Source organism: Typopeltis vanoorti, chromosome 6 (assembly GCF_054136105.1).
Source record: "Typopeltis vanoorti isolate ZY-2024b chromosome 6, IOZ_Tvanoo_1.0, whole genome shotgun sequence".
In the NCBI taxonomy this organism is placed as follows: Eukaryota; Metazoa; Arthropoda; class Arachnida; order Uropygi; family Thelyphonidae; genus Typopeltis; species Typopeltis vanoorti.
The window spans coordinates 890,948-918,779 of NC_143554.1; the positions used below are offsets into that span (position 1 = coordinate 890,948).

General features: G+C 36.2%; 1 protein-coding gene across 4 annotated transcripts in view; it reads left to right on the plus strand.

Annotated features, from left to right (window-relative positions):
- LOC150105243 (lanC-like protein 2) overlaps window positions 1-27,832 on the plus strand; it is a 309,805-nt gene that overhangs the window by 84,304 nt on the left and 197,669 nt on the right. For all 4 annotated transcript variants that reach the window (XM_090394012.1, XM_090394013.1, XM_090394010.1 and 1 more), the window contains one exon: window positions 25,020-25,236. In XM_090394012.1, coding sequence (XP_090250138.1) covers window positions 25,020-25,236 — 217 coding nt within the window. The remainder of the gene's footprint in view (window positions 1-25,019; window positions 25,237-27,832) is intronic.

The following is a 27,832-nucleotide window of genomic DNA, read 5'->3' on the forward strand; positions in this document are numbered from 1 at the left end:
ACGTTCAAAGAATGAAAACAGAAAGATTACTAAAACAAGCTTTAAAGTACAAGCCATTAGGAAAATGAAAACCAGGACGTCCTCTTAAACGATTCAACGATGACTTCTAAGGCCGGAACAGGCCATACTAGGCCTAAATCCTTGATACGTATGATGATGATGATATCTACTTTTATTTTCAATAAACTAAAAAAAAAAAGCATATGAATTTGATTAACTGAAATAGATTTGTTCTTTTGAGGGCTCACTTTACACAACTTATTCAGATGCCAACCAGAATACCAGATAACCTTAACTGCTCCCTGAACACCTTGCATCTCTTCTTTACCAGTGACCCTTCCAAATACACAGTGAATCTAGTAAGCCCCCTAGGTTAATTCCAACCAAAGTCTAGTGCTTGTCTCCTCCCACCATGCAACAATGCTTACACAGCCACTCCAATACAGAAGTAGTTTGGCATTATAACAGTGCTAAGTGTGCCAGCCTCCATGATTTCTATGCCTCATTACCATTGTTGAACTGTTGTTTCTGGCTTTCCAACCTTAACATATGCATCGAATGTATCACCAAAGTAATCTTACTGGCATGGAAACATACATTCCCCACACTACTTTGAACTGTTGTCTCCTAACTAAACCTTGGTTCTCTAAAAGATGTACAAATAAAAAATCACTCATACTACAACTGACTTACATCAAGAACTCCATCCTCCTTTAGCACGTATACTCAAGCCCAAAATAGCTGCAAGAAAATTATCAATACTTCCAAACTAGTTTGAAAGAGCAACAAGTAGGAAACTCACAGCCTGTCCAAATTGCAACCAGTCTTTTTGGTCTCTTGCCAAAGCAATTGGTCGTAACTTTTGCCCAACACTATTCCCACCTTATCATACCCAGATGACTTATCACCCACAGGAAAAAACCAATCTCTTGGATTCACATTTTTCCTCCCATACATGCATAATTGACAATGGTAAATGCTCCCCCCCCCCACCATTCCAGATGCCCAATATACGATGCCTCCTATATCCTTTTGCCAGAAAGAGATCAGAAAAATATTGTCCAATTTAGACACAAAAAAGTCTCTTGGTCCTGATGACATTCCTCCAATTGTCATGAAGGTTTGTGCACCAGAACTAACTCCTATCCTATATCGCCTGTATATGCTCTCTTAATCCACTGGTATCTATCCCGCAGCCTAGAAATCGGTCTATATTCAATCCATTCCCAAGAGGGTCAACAAATCACTGCTTTCAAACTACCATCCTATCTCACTCACCTCAGTCCTGTGTAAAGTAATGAAGAAAACCAGCTAATAAACAATGACCAGTATGAATTCCATCACTGCTGATCAGCAGTAGATCTACTCATATATATATATATATTATTATATATGATATATATATATATATATATATATATATATATATATATATATATATATATATATATATAAGTAGATATACATATATATTTATATATGATATATATAAGTATATCAACAGTAGATATACTTATATATTTATATATATCATCCATCTCTGGACAAATGCCATGGAGAAGTTTGATAAATCTCAAGTGGTTGCACTTGATATCTCCAAAGCTTTTAACCAGATCTGGCATAAAGGCCTGCTAAACAAATTTCCATCATTTGGTCTGTCCTAGGACTTCAGGAGTTGGATCAGCAGTTTTCTGTTTGAATGCATGCTATATGTGATGGCTCCTTATCCTCTCACCGTTCAACTAATGATGGGATTTCACAAGGTTCTGTTTTCTCACCAATCCTCTTCCTTCTATATATCAATGATCTATTTCAGTTGACCTCCAACCCAGTATACAGTTTTGCAGATGACAGCACATTGCACTTCTCCTGTTCATTTGATAAACTTTACTCTTCACAAGTCACCTCAACCTACAGAACATCCAACCAGCACTGCCCTGAGTTCTGATCTTCAGTGGAGTTCAGATAACCTCATTAATTTCAGTGCTAGCAAAACCCAATTCTGTCTTAATTCTCACAAAAAAGAACCATTTGCTCCCAGTGTTACTTTTGATAACACTCAAATTTACAGAGAAGATGAGATTTCTCTTCTTGGAATTGCCCTAACATCAAGCCTCTTCTGGCATAAACAATCATAACCATTGCCTCTTCAGTTCCAAATACTAGGATTTCTCTTTCACTCAAAACATTACTTCACTTCTGAACCTTAGACAAATCAGAAATCTACTAGCTATTGAATACTACTCTGAAATTTGGGATTGAGGTTCCTAAGAGCTTCCATGAAATGCCTGACTCAATACAGAGGAAGACAATTTGATTAAAACAGTAGCCCCCCCCCCCTTATCCATGGGTTTAGTTTCCATGGTTTCAGTTATCCGTAGTAACTAAAACTGTGAAAATATTAAATGGATAATGGTCAGAAAATGTTAAATGGAAAATTCAAGAAATAAACAATTCATAAGTTTTAAATTGCATGCTGCCTGCCACTGATGTGAATCATCCTTTTTCCCAGTATATCCACACTGTACTGTATATGCTACTCACCTGTTAGTCACTTAGTAGCAGTTTTGGTTAATAATGGCCCCAAATTGCAGTAGTAATGATGCTGGCAATAAGGATATGCCAGAGAGAAGCCGTAAAGGGCTTCCTTTAAGTGAAAAGGTGAAAGTTCTTGACTTCATAAGGAAAGAAAAAAAAATCTTATTCTCAGGTTGCTAAGATTCCATTTACATTTGCATAACTTTTATTACAGTATATTATTATAATTGTTCTATTTTGTTATTAGTTGTTAATTTCTTACTGTGCATAATTTATAAATTAAGCTTTATCGTAGATATGTATAGGAAAAAGCATACTTCATATATATATATATATATGGTTTGGTACTATGCATGGTTTTAGGTATCCACTGGTGGTCTTGGAACATATCCCCTTTCGATAAGGGGGGGGGGGGACTACTGTAATCCATCTGTTTCTAACTCACTCCACCCACTTTGGCACAAGCATTTGGTTTCTGTGGCATATGTATTTCAGAAATATTTCCACAGCAAATGTTCATAGGAAATAGCATCAATAATTCCCCCGTTCAGTACCAAGTCCATTGGAACATGTGCAGCTGCCTTCCCCCAACATCCCCTTCACAGTACACCTTGAAACCCACAGAAGAAGTTTATTTTCCTCCTCCTTCGCCTTGCAAACTATGCAAACTTGCATAGTTTGCAAGGTGAAGATAAATTTTGCACATCTGAAGATCTAAGAAGCCAGTTACATTTAAGCAGTTATAATGACATTCCAAAATTACCAAATACAATTAAGAAAATTGTTCTTCAGTATAGAACAATTTTTTTTCCAAAAAGTGAAAATTGTAGGTCTATTTTTAATATTTTGGAGAATAAGTTAGTTAATTATTAGTATTATACTATTTAAATATTTGTATATTATTAATAATTATTATTTTTATTATTTTAGTCATCTTCATTCGTATCAAGGATTTAGGCCTAGCATGGCCTGTTCCGCCCTTAGAAGTCATCATTTAAGAGGATGTCCTATTTTTCTTTTTCCTAATGGCTTGTACTTTAAGGCTTGTTTTGGTATTCTTTCTGTTTTCATTCTTTGAACATGTTCCATCCATTTATGTTTATAATTTTTAATTTTTTCTATTACTGGTTCTTGGTTTAATTCTTTCATAATATCTTCGTTTCTTTTGTGATCAAATAGGGTATACTTTGCAGTTTTTCTCATAAACTTCATTTCTGCTGTTGTTGATCTTTGTCTTTTTGTTTTATTGTCCAGATTTTGCTTCCATACATTAAGACTGGTAGGGCTAATGCATTATATACTTTTAGCCTGGTTTGTTTTTGAACTAGGTTTGGTTTAAATATAGAGTTCATTACACCTGTTATTTTTAAATATTTTGCAATTTTTACATTTATTTCTTTTTCATTTTCATATGTGATCCTGTATCCTAGGTAGTTAAATGAATTCACCTGTTCTAAGATCTTGTTATCTATTACTATTTTAGTTCTTGCTGGATCTTGTCCTTTAAAGGCCATAGTTTTTGATTTTTCCGTTTATATTATCATACCATAATCTTTGGATATCTCTATAAGTATAAATATAAGGCTTTGATTAGGCCACACATGGAATATTGTGCCCAGATTTGGTCACCGGGTTTTTCAGAAGGATGAAGAGATGTTGGAAAAGGTCCAAAGGTGACTGACTAAGGTAGTTTCTGACCTCTGGAATGTTGAGTATGAGGAAAGATTGAGAAGATGTAATTTGCAGAGTCTGGTGGAGAGAAGGAAGAGGGGAGATATGATAGAAACCTACAAGTTGGTAAGGGGGTTGTTATAAGATCAATGGTGGAGAAGTTCTACAGAGAATAGTGGGAGATCAGGGGAGAACCAGAGGTCATCCCTGGAAACTGTATAAAGAGGGTGTGAGTAGGAGAGTGAGAGGCAGGTTTTTTTCATGCAGAGTTGTGAATGATTGGAATGCCTCGCCTGAGAGTGTGGTGTCTGCAAGGAGTTTAAGTGTGTTTAAGACACGGTATGATGAGATGTGTGTGTGATAAAGGACCTCCCAGATGAGTCTTTGACTCCATGAGGTCTTGTTTAATAATAATATCTCATTTAGATCTAAATTAGCTTTCTGTAATAACGTTATCTTCAGAATTTGTAATTATTATTTGGTCGTCAGCAAAGAGGAGAGTGTTTAAGTTAACTGTAGGAGAAAATTTAATTCCTTGATGTAAATTTTTATTCCATTTTATTATTATTTCATTTAAGTAGATATTAAAAAGAGTTGCTGAGAGGGGACATCCCTGGTTTATCTCTCTTGTATATGATAGCTCGTGATTTAATCTTATTTGTATTTGATTATTTTCATATATACTTGTGACAGCTTTTAGGATATTATTTGGTATTTGTCTTTCTTTTAATATGTTAAATGATATGTTTCTTTTAACTTTGTCAAATACTTTTTCAAAGTCAATAAATGCAATATGTGTTTCTAAATTATATTCTCTTCTTTTCTCTATTATTAATTTTAGGCAAAAGGCCGGGTCTATACATGATCGTCCTTTTCTAAATCCATTCTATACTTCTAGAATAAAGTTTTTGGAATATTTCGTTAGTTTGTTATTTAAGATTCTGCTATATATTTTGTAACAGGAATTTAGTATACTGATTTTGTATACTGATACCTCTATAGTTTTTAGGGTCATCTCTATTACCTTTCTTAAAGATAGGAATCACAATTGCTTTTTTCCATTCTATTGGGGGGGGGGGATACCAGTTGAGTAAATTTTATTTAAAAATAATACGAGTGTTTCTTTGAATCTTGTTCCTGCGTATTTATATAGTTCTGAACCTAGCTTATCTTCTCCAGGTGATTTTCTGTTTCTTGTTTCTTTCAGGCTGATTTCTAATTCTTCTTCGGTTATTTCCTTTTCATTTTCGTTAACTGTTTGCCAGTTGTCTTTTTTAAAATATTTGTCTGTCCACAGTTCTGTGTAGTAATTTAGAAATTCTTCTAATTTCAATTCAGTGTTTAATTTTATGTTTTCTTTGGTATCTGCATTTAGGTGTTTCAAAATCTTATATACATTGGGTCTTATTTTATATAAATCATGTTCTAAATTAGAAACAAATTTATTCCATGATTCTCTATGTCTTTTTCTGACTTCTCTTTTAGCTGGCTCTTATTCTTTTATATTCTATTTCATCTTCTAATCTTTTACTGCTTAACCAGTTGTGATAGGCTTCTTTTTTCTTTTTGATTATTTCTTTGATTGTATCATCTCAGATCTTCAGTTTTTTTCTTTTATTGAATTTTTTGGTCTTTCCTAAGCTTTCATTTGCTGCTGCATTTAGTATCGTTTTTATATTAAGCCATTCTTCTATTTCTTCATTTTGTTTTATTTTATCTAGATATTGGTTAATTCTTTGTTCATATAGCCATTGTACATTTGTGTCATTCAATAGTCTAGTTTTATAAACAAATGTTTCAATTTTTCTTTCTGTTCTTGTTACCTGTAGCCATTTAGGTGGTAATCTTAATTTTATTTTAACAAGGAAGTGGTCACTGCCGATTTCATACCCTCTGTGAACTCTAACATCTAGTGAAAATTTTGATGTCTTTTCATTTAATATGAAGTAATCTAATATTGATTTCCATCCTCTTGTTGCCCAAGTATATTTATGTATGTCTTGATGTTTATAGAAGGAATTCATTATTTTTAGGTTATTATAAACTACAAAGTCAATCAATTTTTTACCATTTCTGTTTAGAGTGTGTTCTCCATGTATTCCTATATTATTATTAATTTTCGTGTTTCCAATTCTTGCATTTAAGTCTTCTGCTAAAATTATGTAATCATTTTTACTTATTTTATTATATATGTTTTGTAGCTGATTATAAAAATCAATATTATCCTGTTCTCTTCCTTCTTCTGGGGCATATAAACCAATTATTATTAAATAACCTCTATCTATTTTTATTCTAGCTTCTATTATTCTTTCACTCCATAATTTATAATGTTTTAACTGTTTTGAAAGGAAGTTATGAATCCAAATCATGACACCTGCTTGTGCTCTTTGGTCTCTGTCGACTGCACTGTATATCACATTAAAATTTTCAGTTCTCATAGTTCCTTTTAATTTCTTTTTTGTTTCAGTGATTACTGCTATTTTAAAATTTCTTTCATTTAATAACTGGTCTAATTCTATTTCTTTATATGCTATTCCTCTTACATTCCAGTTTGCTATGTGTGTTATATTTTGTCATTTCCATTTTTGTTTTACCTTTTCCATTCCAGGGTCGTTTCCCATAGATTCAATCCAATTATCTTTTTCTGTCAGCTTACAAGTAGGATTATGTTCTCCATGTCAGGGGACTAGCCTGACGATGGAATAGTTCAGTGGTAGGGCTGCTACCTTAAGGCTTCTGAACTAGCCTTCTTCCGAATTTTAACCCATAGGAGGAATAGGGTATATTGAAGGGGAAAGAGTAGATCATAGAAGAATTATAGATAGGTTTATAGAGAGGGCATAGTTGTAAGGCCAGAAATGAAAAGAACCCATGGCCCTCTAGTACTCTAATAGCATAAGGGTCATAAAATAAGAAGAGTTGGCTGATAAGACCTTATAGGAAAGATTAAAGTAAGTGGATCATCCTCAAGGTAGAAGAAGGAGAGGATGGATCCAGCTAGGGGGGGGGGGGAGGTCAATGGGAGTGCTGCTTCCCTTACAATCAAGATGATTGCCCCTTATTGCCCTGTTGGTCCACGAGTCCTTATTCAGTATATTCGGACCACCCCCACCATATATACTCACACACATACGCACGCATGCAAGCGCATGCACACACACACACACACACACATGGTGGGCTCCCCCTATCCGCCACCCAGGGGACGCGCTCTCCAGGGGTTACAGGGTCCCCCCGAGAGATTATTTTAGTCATGGATAAAAATTCACCATGGCATTATTTTATTTATACAAAAGAAAGATGCAGATGTATGCAAGCAATGCCTAAAACAATTAAAGCAGTTGGTGGGAGTATGAGTGAACTACATAGTCATCTGCAGTGACAACATAAAATTAATTTATCAAAGCGAAAGCCCGAAGAAAATGGCAAATGTGAATCAACATTTTCTTCTCCGTCGATGAGTCCTTGACTCTCTGGAGGTCTCAGATAATGTTAATAATAATAATAAAAATTACTGTGTTGTTAAAAGAAACCTATGATGATTATTTTCTGGCAGTAATATTTCATTTAGTTGTGTTGGATGGATTTCCTTCTGATAAATTTTGCACATCTGAAGATCTAAACAACCAGTTACATTTAAGCAGTTATAATGATATTCCAAAATCACCAAATACAATTAAGAAAATTGTTCTTCAGTATAGAATACTAAGTGAAATATCAAATCGTACATTCTGCAGAGAAAACTTCATTATTACATGTGACAAATGGACATCAATTAGAAATCATCAGAATATGAATATCAATCTTCATGCTGCTGATAAATTTTGGAATCTTGAGTTGCAATGTATTTGTGGATCTTTGCCAGTAGAACAATGTTTCGAATTATTAGAATGTAAATTGAAATAATTCAATATTTCAGGTAAAAATGTTGTTTTATTAATAACAGATGGTGCAGCTCTAATGAAAAGGTTTCACTAATTTCGAATATTGATAGTCAATTATACGAGGGGCGTCCAGAAAGTAAGTTCCGATGGGCTGTCAGAGAAACAAAAATATACTTCCAAAAAAACTTTATTGGAAATTAAAGTAGGCATCTACTACTTTTCTGCATAATTTCTGGCATTGTTCAGGCACTTATCATGACACAGCACCAAGAGTTGTATACCTTCGTCATAGAAGGATGCTGCCTGTGATGCAAACCACATATTGACTGAGTCTTTGACCTCGTCGTTGTCTTGAAATCGCCAGCCACCAAGGAAAGATTTCAGATGTTTGAACAGGTGAAAGTTGCTTGGTGCGAGGTCAGGACTGTATGGGGGATGATGGAATTTTTCCCAGCCGAAGGTGGCGAGAAGTTGTGTTACACTGGGTAATATAGGTCAGCATCACCATTCTCGTGGTAGCGTGAATGGCGGTATAGGCGGTCATTTTTTGCTTGGAGAGGGGTGAATGAATGGAACAGGTTGCCAGAGTCTGTTGTGGGTACCAGGGCTATGACTTCAAAGCAATGTATGATAGATACTGTGCAAATGTTGGATAGTGCTTGTCATGTTGTTTAGGACCTACCTCGATTAGCTTAAGGACTCCATGGAGTAGCTCATAATAATAATATCATCAGTGGCAGCCCGTACATAAGCACTGCGACACTGCAGCAACCCCAAGTAAAAAAATGAAAAAATTAAATTTTGTTTGTGTTTATAAATAATAACAATGCTTACAACATTATATAAATGCAGTACAACATGTTAAAGGTTACAGCTTATGTTTTGACATTGATTGAATAGTTAATAATTGGAATTGTTTGATTAACGCTTTAGATTACGAAACAAATGCACTGCAATCTAACGCCGATATTCGTTTGCTCTTGCCATTGCACGTTACGTCATTCCCAACTATAACTGCTCAAACGGCAGTGTATTTTTAGTATGCTTATGCGCTTTATTTCTGTGAGATATGAAACATTTATTATTGGTGCGTGGTGAACTATTTTTTGTAAATCTTATTTTATTTTGTTAAAATAACATATTTATTTATTACAGATACAAGGCTAAATTATGACGAGTGTCAGTGTTGAAAATATGAAAAGAATAATATTTTTTCAATTATTGTTACACGAAACAAATGCACTGCGATCTAACGCCGATATTCGTTTGCTGTTGTTGCACGTTACGTCACTAGATACACTGCTGCTTGGGCAGTGTATCTTACGCCTGCGCTCGTTATTTCTGTGAGATATGAAACGTTTATTATTGGCACATGTTCGTGGTGAAGTATTTTTTTATAAATCTTATTTTATTTTGTTAAAATACCATATAATTATTTATTTATTATAGATACAAGGCTGAATTATGACGAATGTCACTGTTGAAAACATGAAAATAATTATATTTTTTCAATAATCGTTACACGAAACAAATGCACTGCAATCTAACGCCGATAATCGTTTGCACTTGTCATTGCTATCGATACGAAACTTTTATTATTGGTGTTTGTTCGTGGTGAGGATGAAATATTTTTAATAAAGCAATTTTTAATATGTAAATTTATGTATTAATAAATTCGTTACTGATTAGGAAAAAAATGTTTTTTTTTTTGTATATGCAGCACCCCCACTTAAAATTTTCACCGGCCACCACTGAATAATATATTTTTTCTTTTATATGTTATGTTCATTACTATTATACTTAAGAGTAAGTGATGATCACTTTAAATTTCAAAACTTTTGTACTCTCATTTCTTGAACTAGCATGAAGATGTCAACAATAACATAGTTCATGAGGCTTTCATATTTTTTTATTTTTTATCTTTCATCTATCTGAATGATTGTCAACTTAATGTTGCAAAATTATTATTATTATTATTCCAAGATCCCCATGGCTTCAGAGACTCATTGCAGGAGGTCCCATACATACATACATACACACACACACACACACACACTGCTGATTATACTATGTCTTAAAGAAATTCAAATTCTCTGCAGATACTACAACTCTCCATGCAAAAAAACTGCCTTTTAATCCCTTGCTCAAACCCTCCTTATACAGCTTGTAGGGATGACACTCCCCCCCATCTCCCTCCATTTTATGAAAAAAACTCTTGAATGTTAATCCTATGACAATCCCTAACCAACTTGTATATCTCATTCATATCACCCCTCTTCCTCCTATCCACTAGACTGTAAATTTCATCTTCTCAACCTTTTTTAATTTTCAACATTCCAAATATCAGACACTGCCTTAGTCAATTGCCTCTGGACCCTTTCCAGTATGTCTTGATCCTTTTGAAAACTAGGTAAGAAAATTGGTGCACAGTAGTCCATATGTGGCCTAATCAAGACCTTCTACAGTGGAACTAGAATTTCCCTATTTTTGCAAGTCAACATCCTCCACATCATTGCTAGAATTCATTGTGTTGTCCTCACGATTTTGCAATGTATCTGTAAATTTTAGATCCTTATCCACCATCACCCTTATTTCCTCTTATTTCCTCCACTTCCAACAGTATATCTCCACCAAGTGTAAATTCTACTTCCCATCTTTGTTTTCCAAATTTTAAACCTTACATTTTGCAACATTGAATTGGCATCCGCACTAACCTGTCAATCCACTGAATCCATTCAAGTCTTCTGCCCTATTTCTCATAGTTCTTCCTAATTTTGCATTATCTGCAAACAACTGAATATCTGCATTCAATTTTTTCCCAATGTCATTAACATATAGATTAAATAGCAGTGGCCCTAAAATAGACCCTATAAGCATATCACTGGCAACTTTCCTTTTCTGGGATATTGTTCCCCCCCCCTTACACACACACACAACTTGCTGTCAGATAGCCAATCTCCAATCGAGTGCTCTAGTGTAATATACAATCCCATCCACTCTAGTTTGGCTATCAACTTATCACACAGTAGTCTATGAAAATCCTTTACAAAATTCAAGTACACTGCGTATCCATCTCCCACATCGAATACCTCTGTCACCTTATTGTAATAAGAAAGTAAATTACTAAAACATGACCTCCCTTTAGCCAATCCTGGTTCTCACTAGCTTCTCCAACACTTTAACCACATCACCCCACACAGATTGGCCTATAATTTAATGCTTGAATTCTGTCAACTCCCTTATGAAGCAGTACAGTCTTGCCTTCCTTCCACTCCTTTGGAACTTGACCCAATGTAAGACTCATATTAAATATGTCAAAGCAGATGTCAACACCCTGGTACATTCCTTCAAAATACATAGTAATATATCATCAAGTCCCACAACCTTATTAACATCAAGTTTTCTCATTTCCCCATATCCCTCTTGCTCACTCATAATCAATCTCTCCTCCTCATCATCCACTGCTCTCAAATACTCCATGTCACATTCACGAGGATGAAAGACCTTTATGAACTGCTCATCTCATTTAATTTCTCAATTATATCCTCTGCAGTAGTTGTCCATATACTATATCTCCAGTCATTGTCATCCTACAACAATCAGTCATTTTCTTGTTGGCTGTATATCAAAAGAACTAAGATTTTTTTTTTTTTTTTTTTTGCTTCATTAGCTAACTGCTGCTCATACTGCACTTTTTGCTATCCTCAAGTCAACCTTCATGCCTGTTCTTTATACTCCTCATCAAACTGAATATTACCACTCATCATATGTTGTCTCCATAATGCATTCTTTCTTTCTTTGTATTGCATGCTTAATCTCTTTATTCATTCATTTCACCTAACTTATTTAATCTTCTGACCTCTGGAATATATTTATACATTGCTTCTACTAGATAGTTCTTAAATAGCACCCAAGCAGCATCGATCTCCTTTCCACCTAACTCCTCCTGCCATGCTACATCAGCAAGCTATCTCCTGAGCTTTTCATAATCGCCACTCTTTTAGTCACACATATAACCTTTCGTCACAGAAGTCCTTATATGGATGGCAAACCACCCAGATGATCACTTCATGTTTGCTCTTACTAACTGGTGGGAGATTTGACACCTCTTTATGTCATGTGGGTTGAGCAATGTATACTGCTGCAATGTATCTTTTAGAAGAGCTGGAGGTTGAAGTGTTTGGGAGAATACTTTATAAGAAAAGCTTTTCCATAGAAGAGAGATAGATGGAATGGAGGTCAAATGGGTGTTGTTACAGGTTTAGTGAATCAATCTTAAAAAAAATGCAACCTTTTAACCACTTACATACTGTATGAAAAATTAGCATCCCTTATCTATTCCACCAAAGACCAGCCACCGTCCTTAGACCTGCCAGGTGTTTATCAGGTCCCTTGTAGTTGTAAACAATCTAGTTATGACTAAACAAACACATGTAATAGCCACAGTAATAAGTAAATATTTCATCCTAAGTATCTTAGTACATCGTCAGTACAGTTAATTTAAACAATACTAGGAATAGCATACAGTTAGGGTGCATGATTGCAATGGAATCCCAATATGCGTGCAGTAACGTGTTATAGAATTAAATTAAAATATATCTAGAGGAGGGGAAAAAAAGATTACATTAAAATATGATAACGTATAAAAATTTTTTTTACACAATTTTGTATGACAATTTCCCATACTTTAGGAATAGCAAGAACGTCATTATGGTTTAGATTTGGTCTGTGAAGTAGGGCTTCACCACTTTGTTTATATAAACGTTCATGTTTATATAAAGATCTATGTAGAACTTTGCTATTCCTAAACTGTGAGAAATTGTCATACAAAATTATGTAAAATAATTTTTATATATGTTATCTTATTTTAATATAATCTCCCCCCCTCCAGATATATTTTAATTTAATTCTATAACATGCTACTGCATGCATATTGGGATTCCATTGTAATCATGCACCCTAACTGTATGTTATTCCTAGTATTGTTTGAATTAACTGTACTGACAATGTCCTAAGATACTTAGGAGGAAATATTTACTTATTAAAACTTATTAACTGTGGTTATTACTATTATTATTATTATTATTACGGGTATCTCCATGGAGTCAGTAGACTCATCGCGGGAGACCCAAACTAGCAAAACAATATCTGTCATATCTCTTCTTCAACTCATCCACAGACGAAGAGCTCACAACTAAGTCAGGCAATGAATTCCACTCATTCACCACCCTCCAGGCAAAAAACCTTGTTCTGACACCTTTGTTAACCACACTCTTCTTTAATTTCCAGAGATGACCTCTTGTTCTTCCATCACTATCACACAGCTGAAACATTTCCCCTGCATCAATCCTATAAAAACCTTTTAGTAATTTGAATGTTTCTATCATATCCCCTCTTCTTCGCCTATCAACCAATCTCTGCAATCCACAAGCTCTCAATCTATCAATGTAGGGAGCATTTTTTATATCACTCACCAACTTGGTCACTCTTCTCTGAACCCTCTCCACAGCCTCCTCATCTCCAAGGAATCCAGGTGACCAGACCTGAGCACAGTAATCCAAATGTGGAAGTATCAATGCTTTATAAAGGGGAATAATAACCTCTTTATCTCTGGATGTCAGTGTGTTCCTCAACAACCAAGTAATCCTATGTGCAATCTTGGACACCTTAGCAATGTGCCCTCTGAACTTCATCTCCTTATCTACCAATACCCCTAAGTCCCTAGCCTCATCAATCTCTTGGAGTACCTTTCCATCTATGTAGTACACAGCTGGTAATCTTTTAATCCCAAAATGCAAGACTTTACACTTTTCCACATTGAACTGACATCCATTTTCTTTTGCCCATTTTACCAGCTTATTTAAATCCTCCTGCAAACTTTCAACATCAGCTTGATTTTTTATTGCACTACACAACTTTGCATCATCAGCAAACAACTGAATATCTCCCTTTAAGCCGTTTCCTATATCATTTATATACAAATTAAACAACATTGGCACAAGCACAGAGCCCTGAGGTACACCACTGGTCACCTGCCTCATTCTGGACTCGGCTCCTCCATACACCACCTTATGGTATCTCTCCCTGAGCCATTCTCCTATCCATATCACCAATTTAATATCCATTCCCATCTGCTCCAATTTGCGTAACAGTGTTCTATGGGGTATCCTGTCAAAAGCCTTAGCAAAATCCAGAAGTACCACTGTGTAGCCAGTTCCTTTGTCCAACTCGGATGTTATTCTATTATGAATAGTTAATAGATTGCTAAGGCAGGATCTACCTTTAACAAAACCATGTTGGCCTCTATAGAGTATCATATCCTGATCCACCCATTCTTGAATTTTGTCTTTAACCAACTTTTCCAATACTTTTACCACTACTCCTGAGATGGTGATTGGTCTGTAATTCAATACCGCAGTTTTAGAGCCACCCTTATGCAAAGGAACCACTTTGCCTAACTTCCACTCCCTAGGGACCATACCAGAGTTCAAACTTAAATTAAATATCCAGGTAAGAGGGGTTGACAATTCATTTGCACATTCACGCAACACCCGAGCTGATATTCCATCTAAGCCTACCGCAGTGTTTGCATTTAAGTTTTGCAATATATTTAATACCTCTGATTCTTTAGCTTCAATTCTCACATTAGGTATTGCTATAGGTATAGAGATATCCTCACTTGGGTGATAGACTTTTGAGAAGTGATCACTCAGTAACTCGACTATTACATCTGATTTTGTCACCTCAATACCATCAGCACCCACTAAGTTTATCCTTCCGAAGTCATTCTTCTTCTTACTTGCCACATAGCGGAAGAACTCTTTGGGATTACCCTTGATCTCTTTGGCTAAGGTCTTCTCATAATCTGATTTAGCTTTTCTTACTATGCTGGTAACCTTCCTAGCTTGAGCCTTGTACTGCTCATGGGTGTCCTGATCGCCCTTCTCCTTGTAAATTCTCCATAACATTTTCTTTTTTTGCAGATCAAGCTTGATACTACTGCTCATCCATCTAATGCCTGCCTTGTTTGACCTCCTGACCATAGGGACACAATCTGATATTGCTTTCCTCAGATACCCGCTGATTTTATCCCAAGCACTGCTAACATCTTTCCCTTGCAATATGTTTTGCCATGGGATGGCTGCAAGCTCACTCCGAAGCTTGTTATAATTGCCTAACCTGTAGTTCCGTACATACCCCTTCTTAATAGAAAAATCCACAGATTTTGCAACCTCCCAAGTCAATACCACATGATCGCTTTCACCAACTGGAGTTAACGAGGACACCTTACTTATGCATATAACCTCTGAACCAATAACCAGGTCCAACACTCTCACACCACGTGTCCCTTCAGTTACGTGCTGTTTCAAGTAATTATCTCGTAGAAGATGTATGAACTCCATTTCCTTTTTGCTACGTGATATTTCCTCCTTCCAATTGATATCACCATAATTAAAATCCCCCATAATAATCACTAAGCCTTCACTCATTGCACTAAGTTGCTGATGCATGAATTCAATATTTTCCCCCGTACTCCCTGGCCTATAGCAGCATCCAACTGTATATTTGGTTGCGTTGGTCACTATTTTGCACCAGACTGCCTCAAATGAACTCTCATTCACATGTCTATCATCATGATATACTACTTTCTTTGGCTGCAACACATCAGCTATCATCAACAGTACTCCTCCTCCTGTTCTATCTTCTCTATCCTCCCTTAAAATACTGTACCCATCACATTCAATTCCAGTGACCACATCTTCTGCTGACAGCCAAGTTTCACTAATGCCTACAACTTTTGGTGAGATTTCACTGACTAATGCCAAAAATTCTTCTCTCTTATTTCGAATGCTTCTAGCATTGGTATACAAAAATTGCAGATTCCCTCTAGATCTTGTACCGGCTTTGGAACTGATATATAAGTCACTAACTACCATAGTCCTATGCCGATTTTTATCCCCTCTCTTCTGCAATTTATTCTGCCTATAAGGATCAATAAATACACAATCAGTGCTAAAGTTTCTCTCTCTTACACTCAACCTTTTCAATATTAGTTTCCCTGCCCAATAACTTCAACCTGTTCAGAAAACAATAACTCCTTCAATCGCTTATGTCCTTCCATGTTAAGATGCAGTCCATCTCTAGCATACAACTGCCTTTTCCCTTCAAACACACTCCAAACATCAACAAACTCCAGACCTCTTTTTCTGCACATTCTTGCAATCATATCATTCATTATCATTGCTCGTCTACTTAACTCGTAATTGTCAAAACGAGGCAGCACGCACACTATTCTCCCATTGACACTTTTCCTCTTCACAATATCTAATAATGTTCTTAAATCTTTTCCTACCCGATTTATACTACCTCTCAGGTCATTCAATTACGTGTGTTTATTTAGTCATGAATTCTCCACAGGTTTCATTGTACAATAAAATTTAGTTATGGCTAAACAGGCAGGGAAGCCGACATCAGAATTGCTGAACATAAGGACTATATCCATTTCCATCACTACAGCCACTCAGAACTTGCTGACCATGCTTTGGACACTTGCCATAGAATACACTGTTAAAGGAAGAAACCCTTGAAGATTGAAATCTGCTTCTACCTTAAACTACCCTAACCCCAACAAATTTGGTTGTAAGAAACTTTCCCAAATTTGGGAAACTCTCATCCTCCATACTTCAGCCCAACAGCTGAGAATTTGCAATTTAGCCCAGAAGACTTGAGGCCTACTCTCATTTGGCATGCTTCATCTTCATCAATTACTGCAGTGCCTGCATGCATGCACATGTTATTAGATTTTGTTCCCTGATGATGGAAATTTTACTTTGCTGAATGAAATATTAGAAGTATTAATTATATTTATTTTAGTTAATATTTGATCAACATTGTAATTTCCTTGAAAACTACAGTTGTGTCTCTTCTCTAACTAAAATAGTTAGAGAAGAGAGAATTGCCTAAATGTCTTAGGCAACATGTAATAGAGGGAACAAGAGGTTCAAGAGTTTTGGATTTGGTTATAGCATCAGAAGAGTTGATAATAACTGAGATGGCATCTCTCCCACCAGTTGGAGAGAGTGACATATGGTTTTGACTTGGAAAATGAATAGACATGCAGGAGTATCAAAGAGACTGGAACGTATGTGGAATTATAAGGCAGGTGATTATAATAGTCTTAGACGTCAACTTGGGGAAGTTTCATGGAGGGAGGAATTGGAAGGCCGGGATATCATTAGTGCGTGGGAAATTATGAAAGAATATTTGTTAGCAGCAATGGTAAGTTGTACACCACAAGTGAACAAGAGGACACAATTTGGAGTAAAGTGGATGACAAACAATATTAAACAGGAATTGCATGCGAAAAAGAGGCTGTGGAATAAGAGATATAAGAAGATGGGAGAAGAGAAGATGCATGAAGAGTATAAGACACAGGCCAGAAGAGTGACTAGTATTGTAAGGAAGACGAAACTGGAATATGAGAGAAGATTAGCCCTAAGATCCAAAGAAAATCCTAAGGAATTTTTTAGATATGTGGCCAGTAGGAGGAGAAATGACTGTTGAAGAGGGCTATATGGTATGTCGTGTTTGTGGATAGCTCCTGAACAAATAAGTGATATTTTGCATAAAAATTTATGAATTTGGATAGTATTTACATAGTATTGTTTACTTTTAGTATTTTAGCGAGTCTGAGTGATTTTTGTATGTTTTTTGAGTATTTTAATAGTAAATTTATAGATACGATTATCTGTGCACATGACTCCCATAAAGAGGAATACAAAGATGGCGTCCAGGTCGCCATATTTGTCTAAAAATCTTAACTTAAAGGATTTGATTCAGTGTACCGTTTCGAAATATATGCATTGAGGAGAGCGGTTGGAGTCTGGTTAAACAACGATAGTGGAGTGAATTTGTGCAAAAAGTTTAAAGAATGTGAGTATTTAAAGAGTGCTTCAGGTCCTGTGAGTGATATCGTTGATGAAAATGAGAATCTAGATAACAGTGATATTCGAGGTATGAATGGTGGTATTTGCGAGGTTAGTACCTGATACTGTGAAAGTGGCATTGAAAGTGAGAATGAAAGTAAACATACAGAAAAATTGAATGAATCATCGGAGAATAAAAATGATGACACTGATGCAATGAGTAAGATTGCTTTATTACGCAGAGCAATACATAGGGCAAATCGGCAGCTGGAGCGTTGGCAAAAAAGTTTACCAAGCGTACCGACTAATAATCGGCAAAAGTATGATAGAAAAAATAAGGGTATGATAGTGAGTGGAAACAAAATGAAAGAGCGAGTGTTGTATGGAGATTCCTTAGTAAGAGGTGTGTTAGTTGAGAGTTTAACAAAATCGTACCAACCCGGTGCGATCATTAAGATTGTAAGTGAGTCAATTAGAATGCAAAAGCAGCTGGTGAAAGAATTGATAGTGGTGGCAGGTACAAATGATTTGAAAGAAAACAAAAAGGCTATGAGTGAGGATGTGAAGGAATTGCTTGAGGTAGCAAAAGAGAAGAGTGAAAGAGTTAGGTTGGTGAGTCTGTTGCCGAGGTATGACAGTGAAGAGTATAGAAGGAAGGCCATAATTGCTAATGACTTTATGCGTGAATTATGTTTGATGAGTGGTGTGGAATGAGTTCGATGGGCGAAAGGATTTATATAAAATGGATGGTGTACATTTGAATGGATTTGGTGTATGAAGACTTGAAAAGGTGTTGTCGAATATAGTGGAAGTGAATGTGCAGAATCAGGGAAACTAGAGTTATTAAGGGGGGGGGGTTAGATTATGCAGATTTTAGGGAGACAGTTGAGTATGTGAATGTGTATAATATGCCCAAGCGAGTAGGAAAGACCACGAATCAGAATGGGATAGTTAGTATAAGGCATCAAAAGAGGGACAGGCACAAATCGGCTTCTGCAATTCATGTATACAAATGCCAGAAGTATTAGGAACAAGAAGGAAGAATTTTTGGCCTTGGTTGGCACTTCCAGACCACAGGTTATTGGCATTAGTGAAACATGGCTAACAGAAGATGACACAGCTAGTGGGATTGAATGTGAGGGGTATGGTGTGTTCAGGAGTGGCAGGGAGAATAAAATGGGGGGAAGAGTGTTATTGATGATAGCTGATGAGCTACAGCCAAGAAGAATAGAAGTGGAACTGCAGGATAGAGAAAAGAACACATTTGAGGCTATTTGGTGTGAGATTGAAACTAGCAGAACAAAATATACAGTTGGGTACTGCTATAGATCAGGTGATGGCATAGATGGTGAAGATAGTATGCATAAGCAAATAGAAGAAATGAGTGGAAGGAGGGTAATTATTATGGGAGATTTCAACTATGGTAACATAGATTGAAAGGAGGAGAGGACACATGGGAGTAAGGAATTGGATTTTATGCAGTTATTAAGGGATAACTATCTGCGACAGCATGTAATGAAAAATACTAGGGGTCAAAGGGTGCTTGACCTTATAATTGCATCTGAGAATTTGGCTGTAACGAATATGACCACGTTGTCACCAATTGGTGATAGTGATCATAGGGTCTTGACTTGGGAGGTGACTAAAGGTGTGGAATTTACAATTAAGACAAGGTACATGTGGAATTATCGGGCTGGTAAGTATGACAAGCTTAGGAGATTGATTAGTTCACTGCCATGGCATGTATAACTGCAAGGGCAAGAAGTGTTTGCATGAAACAATGGTTGACTGTATACCTAGAGTTCGAATAATAAATCAAGTAGGGGTTAAATGAATGAATAACACCATTAAACTTGAGCTGCAAAAAAAGAAACAACTATGGAGGGAATTTAAGGAGAAAGGTGACCGACAGGCACATGAACGGTATAAAGCATAGGCCAGAAGGATAACGAGTGTGGTAAGAAAAGCAAAAAAGGATTACGAAAGAACATTGGCCATGCAGACTAAAGAGAATCCTAAACAGATTTTTCGATATGTTGCAAGTAAAAGAAAAAATGTATATGGCAGAATGATTTTAAAGAATGCCGATGGTAGGGAGGTAATCGAATCAGTTGATGTAGTTGAATTACTGAGCGAGCACTTGGCAAGAATTTATCTTCCAGGTGGTGACATTGCAGAAATGAATGAACCAATAAATTATACGGGAATTGTGGTGAATGAAGTGGTGGTGAGTAGTCTATTGCAAAACCTCAATGTCAATACATCTGTGGGATTGGATGGTATACCAGCTCGTGTCATAAGTGAAGCAGCTAAGGAATTGTCAGTACTCTTGACCATTTTGTTTAATTTGAGTCTCGGGCCTGGGTTAGTCCGGAGGGGGTAGAAAGAGGAAAAAATAGTTCCACTGCATAAAGGAGGTTTCAAGACTGCTGTTGTAAATTGCTGACCGATTAGCATATCAAGAATCGTTGTCAAGGTCTTGGAGAAATTAGTCAAGAGAAGAATACAGGATTGGATAGATGAAAATGGGATGCTGTATGGGGACAACATGGTTTTGTGAAGGGGTACATCATGCCTCAGTAACTTGCTCACATTTTATAACACAGTGACGGCTGAACTGGATAGGGGTAATGGGTTTACAGTGATACTACTGGACCTTGCCAAGGCCTTTGACAGGATACCACATGGAACCCTAATCAGTAAATTGGAGCAGATGGGGATAGATATAGGGTTGGTGAGATGGATAGGAGGGTGGATGAAGGAGAGATACCAGAGAGTGGTTTATTCAGGAGTGGAGTCTAAAAGATGGGTTGTGACTAGTGGTGTGCTGCAGGGCTCTGTTCTTGGACCACTGCTTTTCAATTTGTTCATCAATGATATAGGAAAGGATTTGAGAGGAAGTGTTCACTTGTTTGCTGATGATGCAAAGTTGGGTAGAACAATTGTGAGTGCACAGGATGTTAAAATTTTGCAGGATGATTTGGATAGTTTGGAGGACTGGGCTAGGGAAAATCAATGTCAATTTGATGTGCAAAGTGTAAGGTTATGCATTTTTGAGTGAAAAGATTAGCAGCAGTATATCACATTGGTGGAAACGTACTCCAGGAGATTGATGAAGCCGTACTTCAGGAGATTGATGGGAGTGTTGGTGGATAGGGAGTTGAAGTTTAGGGGGCACATTGCAAAAGTGGCTAAATCAGCTCACCAAATCACTTGGTTGCTGAAAAATACTTTAACAAGCAGAGACAAACTTTGTTCCTCGATATAGAGGAACAATAACTTGTTCCTCTATATCGAGCCTTGATAAGACCCCATCTAGACTACTGTGCCCAGATATGGGTGCTAGGGTTTCTTCTGATGGGGTGGAGAGGATCCAGAGACGAGTGACCAAGATGATAGCAGGTCTGTGGAATTAACCTTATGAGAACAGGTTGAAGATTTGTGGGTTGCAAAAATTTGTTGATAGGCGGAAAAGGGGTGATATGACTGAGACATTCAAATTACTGAAGGGTTTCTATAGGATTAATCCAGAAGATATTTTTGAGAATAGGACTGGTGGTGCGAGTACTAGGGGCCATACATGGAAGCTGGGCAAGAATGTGGTTAGCAGGGGTGTTAAAGCTAGGTTTTTTACTTGGAGAGTGTTGAATGAGTGGAATAAGCTGCCAGAGTCTGTTGTGGGTGCTATGACTGTGAATGAGTTCAAGGCGAGGTATAATATGTGTGAATGTCGAATAGTTGTTCTTGACATGATGTTAGGGCCTCCTTCGATGAGCCTGTCGACTCCTTGGAGTTGCCCGAAATAATAATAATAATAATAATAATAATATTGTGGGATAAAATTGGGAATAGAGTGATTGATGCAGTGGACATAGTAGAATTGTTCAATGAACACTTTATTGGAATATTTCATCCAGGAGGAGTCAGTTTTAATGCTAGAGGGATAGGGCAGGTTTAAGGTTTAGAGATACAGGAGGAGAGTGTGTTTCAAATACTGAGTACTTTGGATGTCATTAAAGCTGTGGGACTGGATGGTATTTCATCACGAGTTTTGAGAGAATGTGCTAAGGAACTGACAGTGCCTTTGACCTGGCTTTTCAGTGAATGTCTGGCTGCTGGAAAGGTGACCATGGAATGGAAGGAAGGAAGGTAAGATAGTGCCATTGCATAAAGGCGGTAGCAGATTGGAGGTGTCTAATTATAGACCAGTTTGTGTGTCATCAGTAGTTAGTAAGATCTTGGAGACAGTAGTGAATCACCGTATTCAGCATTGGGCAAGAGGATTTGAGTAACATTGAGAGTCAATATGGATTTGTGAAGTGGTGCTCTTGTTTTAGCAATAAGCTAGCCTTTTATGATAAAGTTACAAGAGCATTAGATGAGGGAAAGGCATATACTGCCATTTTCTTAGACTTAGCGAAGGCATTTGACATGGTGCCACATGATAAGCTGATATTTAAGTTGCAGCACATGGGTCTGGATTCAGGATTGGCTGTCTGATAGGTATCAGAGAGTTGTGTATGGTGAGGCAGTTTCAAGGAAGCAGAGGGTTACAAGTGGGGTCCCACAGGGCTCAGTACTGGGACCTATATTGTTTAACCTTTATATCAATGATATTGTCAGTGGATTGCAATGGGATATTCAGTTGTTTGCAGATGATGCAAAGCTGGGAAGGATTATTAGTAATAGTGCAGATGTGGCAGCCCTGCAAGAGGATTTGAATAAGCTAGATAGATGGGCAAATGAATGGAGGTGTCATGAATGCAGCAAAATGTAAGGTCCTGAGGTTTGGGAAACATTGATGGACACTGCATACTCTATGGGAAGAGTTATACTGGAGGAAGTAGGGGAGACGAGATCTGGGTTTGATGATTGATAGAAACCTGAAATTTAGGGGACATATTGCAAAGGTGGCGAAGGTAACACAGAGGATTGCTGCAATAATGAGAAGGACACTGACCTGCAGAGATAAAACAGTTATCATTCTGTTGTATAAGACCTTGATCAGACCACACTTGGACTATTGTTCTCAGGTACAAAGGCGGATAACAAAGATGGTTTCAGGACTGTACAATGATAGTTATGAGGATAATAACCTCCCACGATGAATCTTTTGTCTCCATGGAAGCCTGGTTAATAATAATTTCTGTGGGTTCTATTAAGCAGAGCTAGCATTCAAGCCCATTTCTGCTAAATCTACAGAAACTTCAGAGTCAGTTGTCCCACATCCTTTAGTAGTTGAACTACTATCTCACTGAACCTGCAACTCTGTTATCTTTTATTCCATCAGCCTTAGTTCTCTGAAACAACCTTCCCCTATTCAGTTATTCCCTAAGAACTACAATTCCCAGCTTCATCAATATTCTTTAGTAAGAATATTGATGGATTTCTTTGCTATTAACCTCAGTCCACATATGTCATTTATTTGCTTTAGACCTTTCAGCCTCTCATGATTGGGGATAAAATTTAAAAACAATTTTAAAAAAAAATGCATATGAGGATGGGATGAAATAACAAAGCCACAAGAAATACCTGCCTTAAAATAAAGAACTTTTATTGTTAAAAGACCAGAAGATAAATGATAAAATATACAAAAAGCCAACAAGATTCACTAGCCACACTGTCTAGCATTTTCAAGGCTGAACTGGTGTGAAAACAAATGCATTAATTACCTGCCTTAATAGGAAAATCTGAAGAGAGGATGCTGCTTACCATTATATGTAGTGAATGACCCAAGAGAAGACTGGCAATTCAATTACCAGTTGGAGAAGGCAGATGATAAGATGGCTATTTTTTGAGAAGCTCTCAATTCCCAACCTCTCTCAAATGCCTTGGAAATGTCAGATGCAATAGTTCAGGTTTCTCTAAACTTTTCCATGACTCATGTCCAGAATCAGGTGATGCAGACAAAGACATATGCCGTGAATCTTGAATGGAAGAATCCATATGGATGGTCACTAATTAGCTGGCATTTCTGTAGGTAGCAAAGACGTTGACTGTTGCTGACCATTATAGATAACATTGAGGTAATGCTGTCAAAATAAAAATGCTGACTGATATATAGATATACGAAAGTAATGATTTCTTTTTATAAAGTATTGATTTATCTGCATTTGGATTACTGAATGCAGATCTGTGTCCTTCATTTCAAGGTAATAGAAATGAAATAGTCATAAAAAGGAAATCAGGATTATGGATATATCTTCTTCCTATTTGAGAAAGACTGCAAGTATTATTATTATTACGTGACACCTCCAAGAAGTCCAAAGACACGAGGGAGGGCACCTACTCTACAACTCTCCATCTCCACCACTCAATCCACAAACTATAGCGAACTACATCATCTACACCAATGCTATCTACTGCCCACCACCACTTTTAATATTTTCACAGACAATCACAAACATCCATGCCAACGGCAGGATTCAAACCTGCAGCAGATACCCTAACCATTCGGCCAACCAGGCTGGCAGAGTCAGAGTTTGAGTCACAAACATTTTTGAATAGTGATGGTAAGTTGTAATAATTTCTGGAACAGATTGTTTGGGCTGATACAGTAGTTAGAATTCATTTAAGGCAAGGTGTGCTTTTATTTGTCTGATTATATTTAAACTTTTTTTCTGAAATACTCATAGTAAAATCTATGAAAATTTTGATAATATTAATGATATATATATCTACAGTGAAAAATACATCATTAGAACTCTCTCAGATAAGAAAACCAGATCATCTTAATATGTGATATATCAGTTTCATGTTATTATCGTTCTTTTAATATTGGAAATTATTTATGTGTATGTTATCTTATTATATTTAGTTTACAGCGATAGCATGCTATTGACTAAATGATATAGAGAAATACTCATAAAAATTAGTAAGTAGAACTTGACTATTTAAGTGACTCCACTTTCTTATTTCAACAAAGAAGACGTATATAGTAATTAATTAATATTTTAACAACTAAAACAACTTCAAACTGTTCATTCATATTTCATTATAGGTATTGCATTGTTGTATTTTCATCTCTCGTCTGTATTAGCTGATGAGTACAGAGAAGCTTGTTTTCAGAAATCCTATTCTTATATTGAAAAATCACTTTCAAACACAAAAAAAAAGCGTCTGTCTTTTTTATGTGGAGATCCAGGACCTTTAGCACTTGGAAGTGTTATTTACCATAAAAGTGGCAATGAGAAAATGAGCAAAGAGTTAATTAAAACGTTAGTATATTCTTTTCTAATTCTGAATAATGTAAAATGATTTGTACACAGACAAATGAAACACTATAGAATTTTTTATTTCATTATCACTTCATTTAAGTTTTTAATTTTCTAAATGAATTGAAAAGTTTAGAGTAAAGATTTGGATTTCAGATAATTGTGGAAGAGCTAATAATTTAATTATTCTTGTTTTGTTATTATCAATCCATGCACAAGAGGTTCCAGACCCTGCAGAATATCATTAGGCTTATAAGGTCTGTAACTGGCCTCTGCAGTAGTGTTTCTTAAATCCTTGGAACCTTAGGGCCTGATGAAAACATCTAGGGGTTTCCAAGAGTGTAGATATTTATAACTTGTATGAGACCTAGTTTCTTAAAAAACAAAATGGTCAGTGATTGGGGAAAATACTAATTTTTATTAAATTGACTTATTTCTAGAATAAGTTATGCTACTTTGTTATTGGTGATGTTATACATCATTAGTTTTCTTGATTACAATATTGTACAGGTCATAGATGATCGTCATAATTTCTTTCTGATATTTTTTTTTTTTTTTTTGAAAAATTTCATAAAAATTCTGCTTTCTCAAAAAAAAAAAATTTAAGAAACACTGTTTCTTTAATTTCTTAGAGTATATCATTGTAGTATAGTCTGGTTGCAGTGTTTTGGCAAGGGTTAAGGGAACAGGAACCTATCGATATTTTTCTTGGAAAGCTGAAAGTTTTTGTTATTGGGGGAACGCTGTCTATAGAAGACTTTTTCTAAGAATAGAGTCTTATGGAATGAAAGAAGAAGAAGTTGATTTTGCTAGTTTGCACTGTTGGATTGTGAAGGGAAATGGAGGCTAGTGTTGCTTTGTTTTAACAGGCTTAGTGAAAAACACAGGAATGATTGATGCCAGTTCAGTGGAACTACCTATGGAAGTACTTGGAGAAACAACATAAGGCATAAACTGTCTGAGACCATTCATCATAAAAATTATGGAAACAACGACTATGTTAGAGAAAAACACTTCAGTTTAATATAAACCAAAATAATCACTTGACATTTTGACCTTCACATTAAGTTCATCATCTGGAGTATACATATATATATATATATATACACGAAGAAACAAGCTGCACTACAATCTATATGGTATACTAAAGTTACATTTTTACTAAAGTTAAAGTTAAATGTAACTTTAACATAATTTATTTATGATTATGCTAAAAGCATTAATAATAAATAGTAAGAGAAATAGGCAGCAGAAGAGCCCTGAGGTAGTTCTGCATTAATAAACTCTGAAGGGAGGATGTATTCACCATGATATACTGCGATAAAATTGCAGAGTGGAATGCACACACTGAAGGATTGCAGTTTGTTGAGCAGACCTCAATGTTAGATCTAATCAAATGCTGTGGAAATGTGAAGAGGAGCAGTAGAGATTCTTTTATCTCTTCTTGTTAGTATTATTCCTACACAGCCAATTGCTGTGTAGGAATAATACTTGCAATGTTTCATTGCAAAGCCTCTTTGAACATTATCCCTCTAATCCGGAATCTCATTTTTCTGGAGTGCAAATCAATCTGGTAATATTACTCATCCTTACCCTCCTATGTGAAAAACTTTACACCCTATTAATATTAAAACAGGAAGCCACTTATTTATCCTATTTGAATTATCATGAAGGGACTCAGTATCATTATTCCTTATAATTCTACCCATCTTTGCATCATCAGTAAACAACCAAATATTCTTTGTCAATCCACAAGAAATATGATTAACAAATGAAATTAATAGGTGACCCATGCCACTGCTCTGCTTATCTTCCTTTCTGCTATGTGGCCACTTCCTGCATACAGAAAAATGGTTCGTGTATATCATGTCTGCCAAAATTGTGAAAACAGGAACAAGATACTATAATTATGACACACACACACCCATACACACATTGAGACTATTAACTAAAGTTATCTTAAATATTTTCTACAATGGAATGGAATGCCTGCTGCTGATATTGGCTTCCATTATCACATGTTTAATAGAGTTTATGTGTATTTTTTTTTGTTCTTATTAGGTTATCATCAAGAGGAGTAGAGAAGGCTAAATCCTCAAATACTGCAACTTAATCTAATACTGTGTGTGTGTGTGTGTGTGTGTGTGTGTGTGTGTGTGTGTGTGTGTGTGTGTGTGTGTGTGTGTGTGTGTGTGTGTGTGTGTGTGTGTGTGTGTGATTTTTGCACCATTTTTAAACTAACTCTGAATTTGAGATAGTTGTGAAACATTTTTGCTAAGTTCCAGCAGAGTTCATTATATTGTAAAAGAATTTCCTTAGTGTAATTTAAAAAAAAATTTAGTATACAAAAAACTTCAAGGGGGGTCTCTCGAGGGTGAAATCTAGATAATTGTGAAGAGATCCCCACATAGCCTAAGAAATGCAGAGATCCAACCATGACTTCTGACCCAACCCAGTTCTCACCTTCTATGGTGTGCCTGATTATTACATATTCACCTGGATATGGAATGAACAAGGATGTGCCGGCAATTTGACTTAGCTGGCCAAATTGAATTCTGTATTGGTGGAAACCAGTCAAAAGTCAGCTATTGAAACAAAC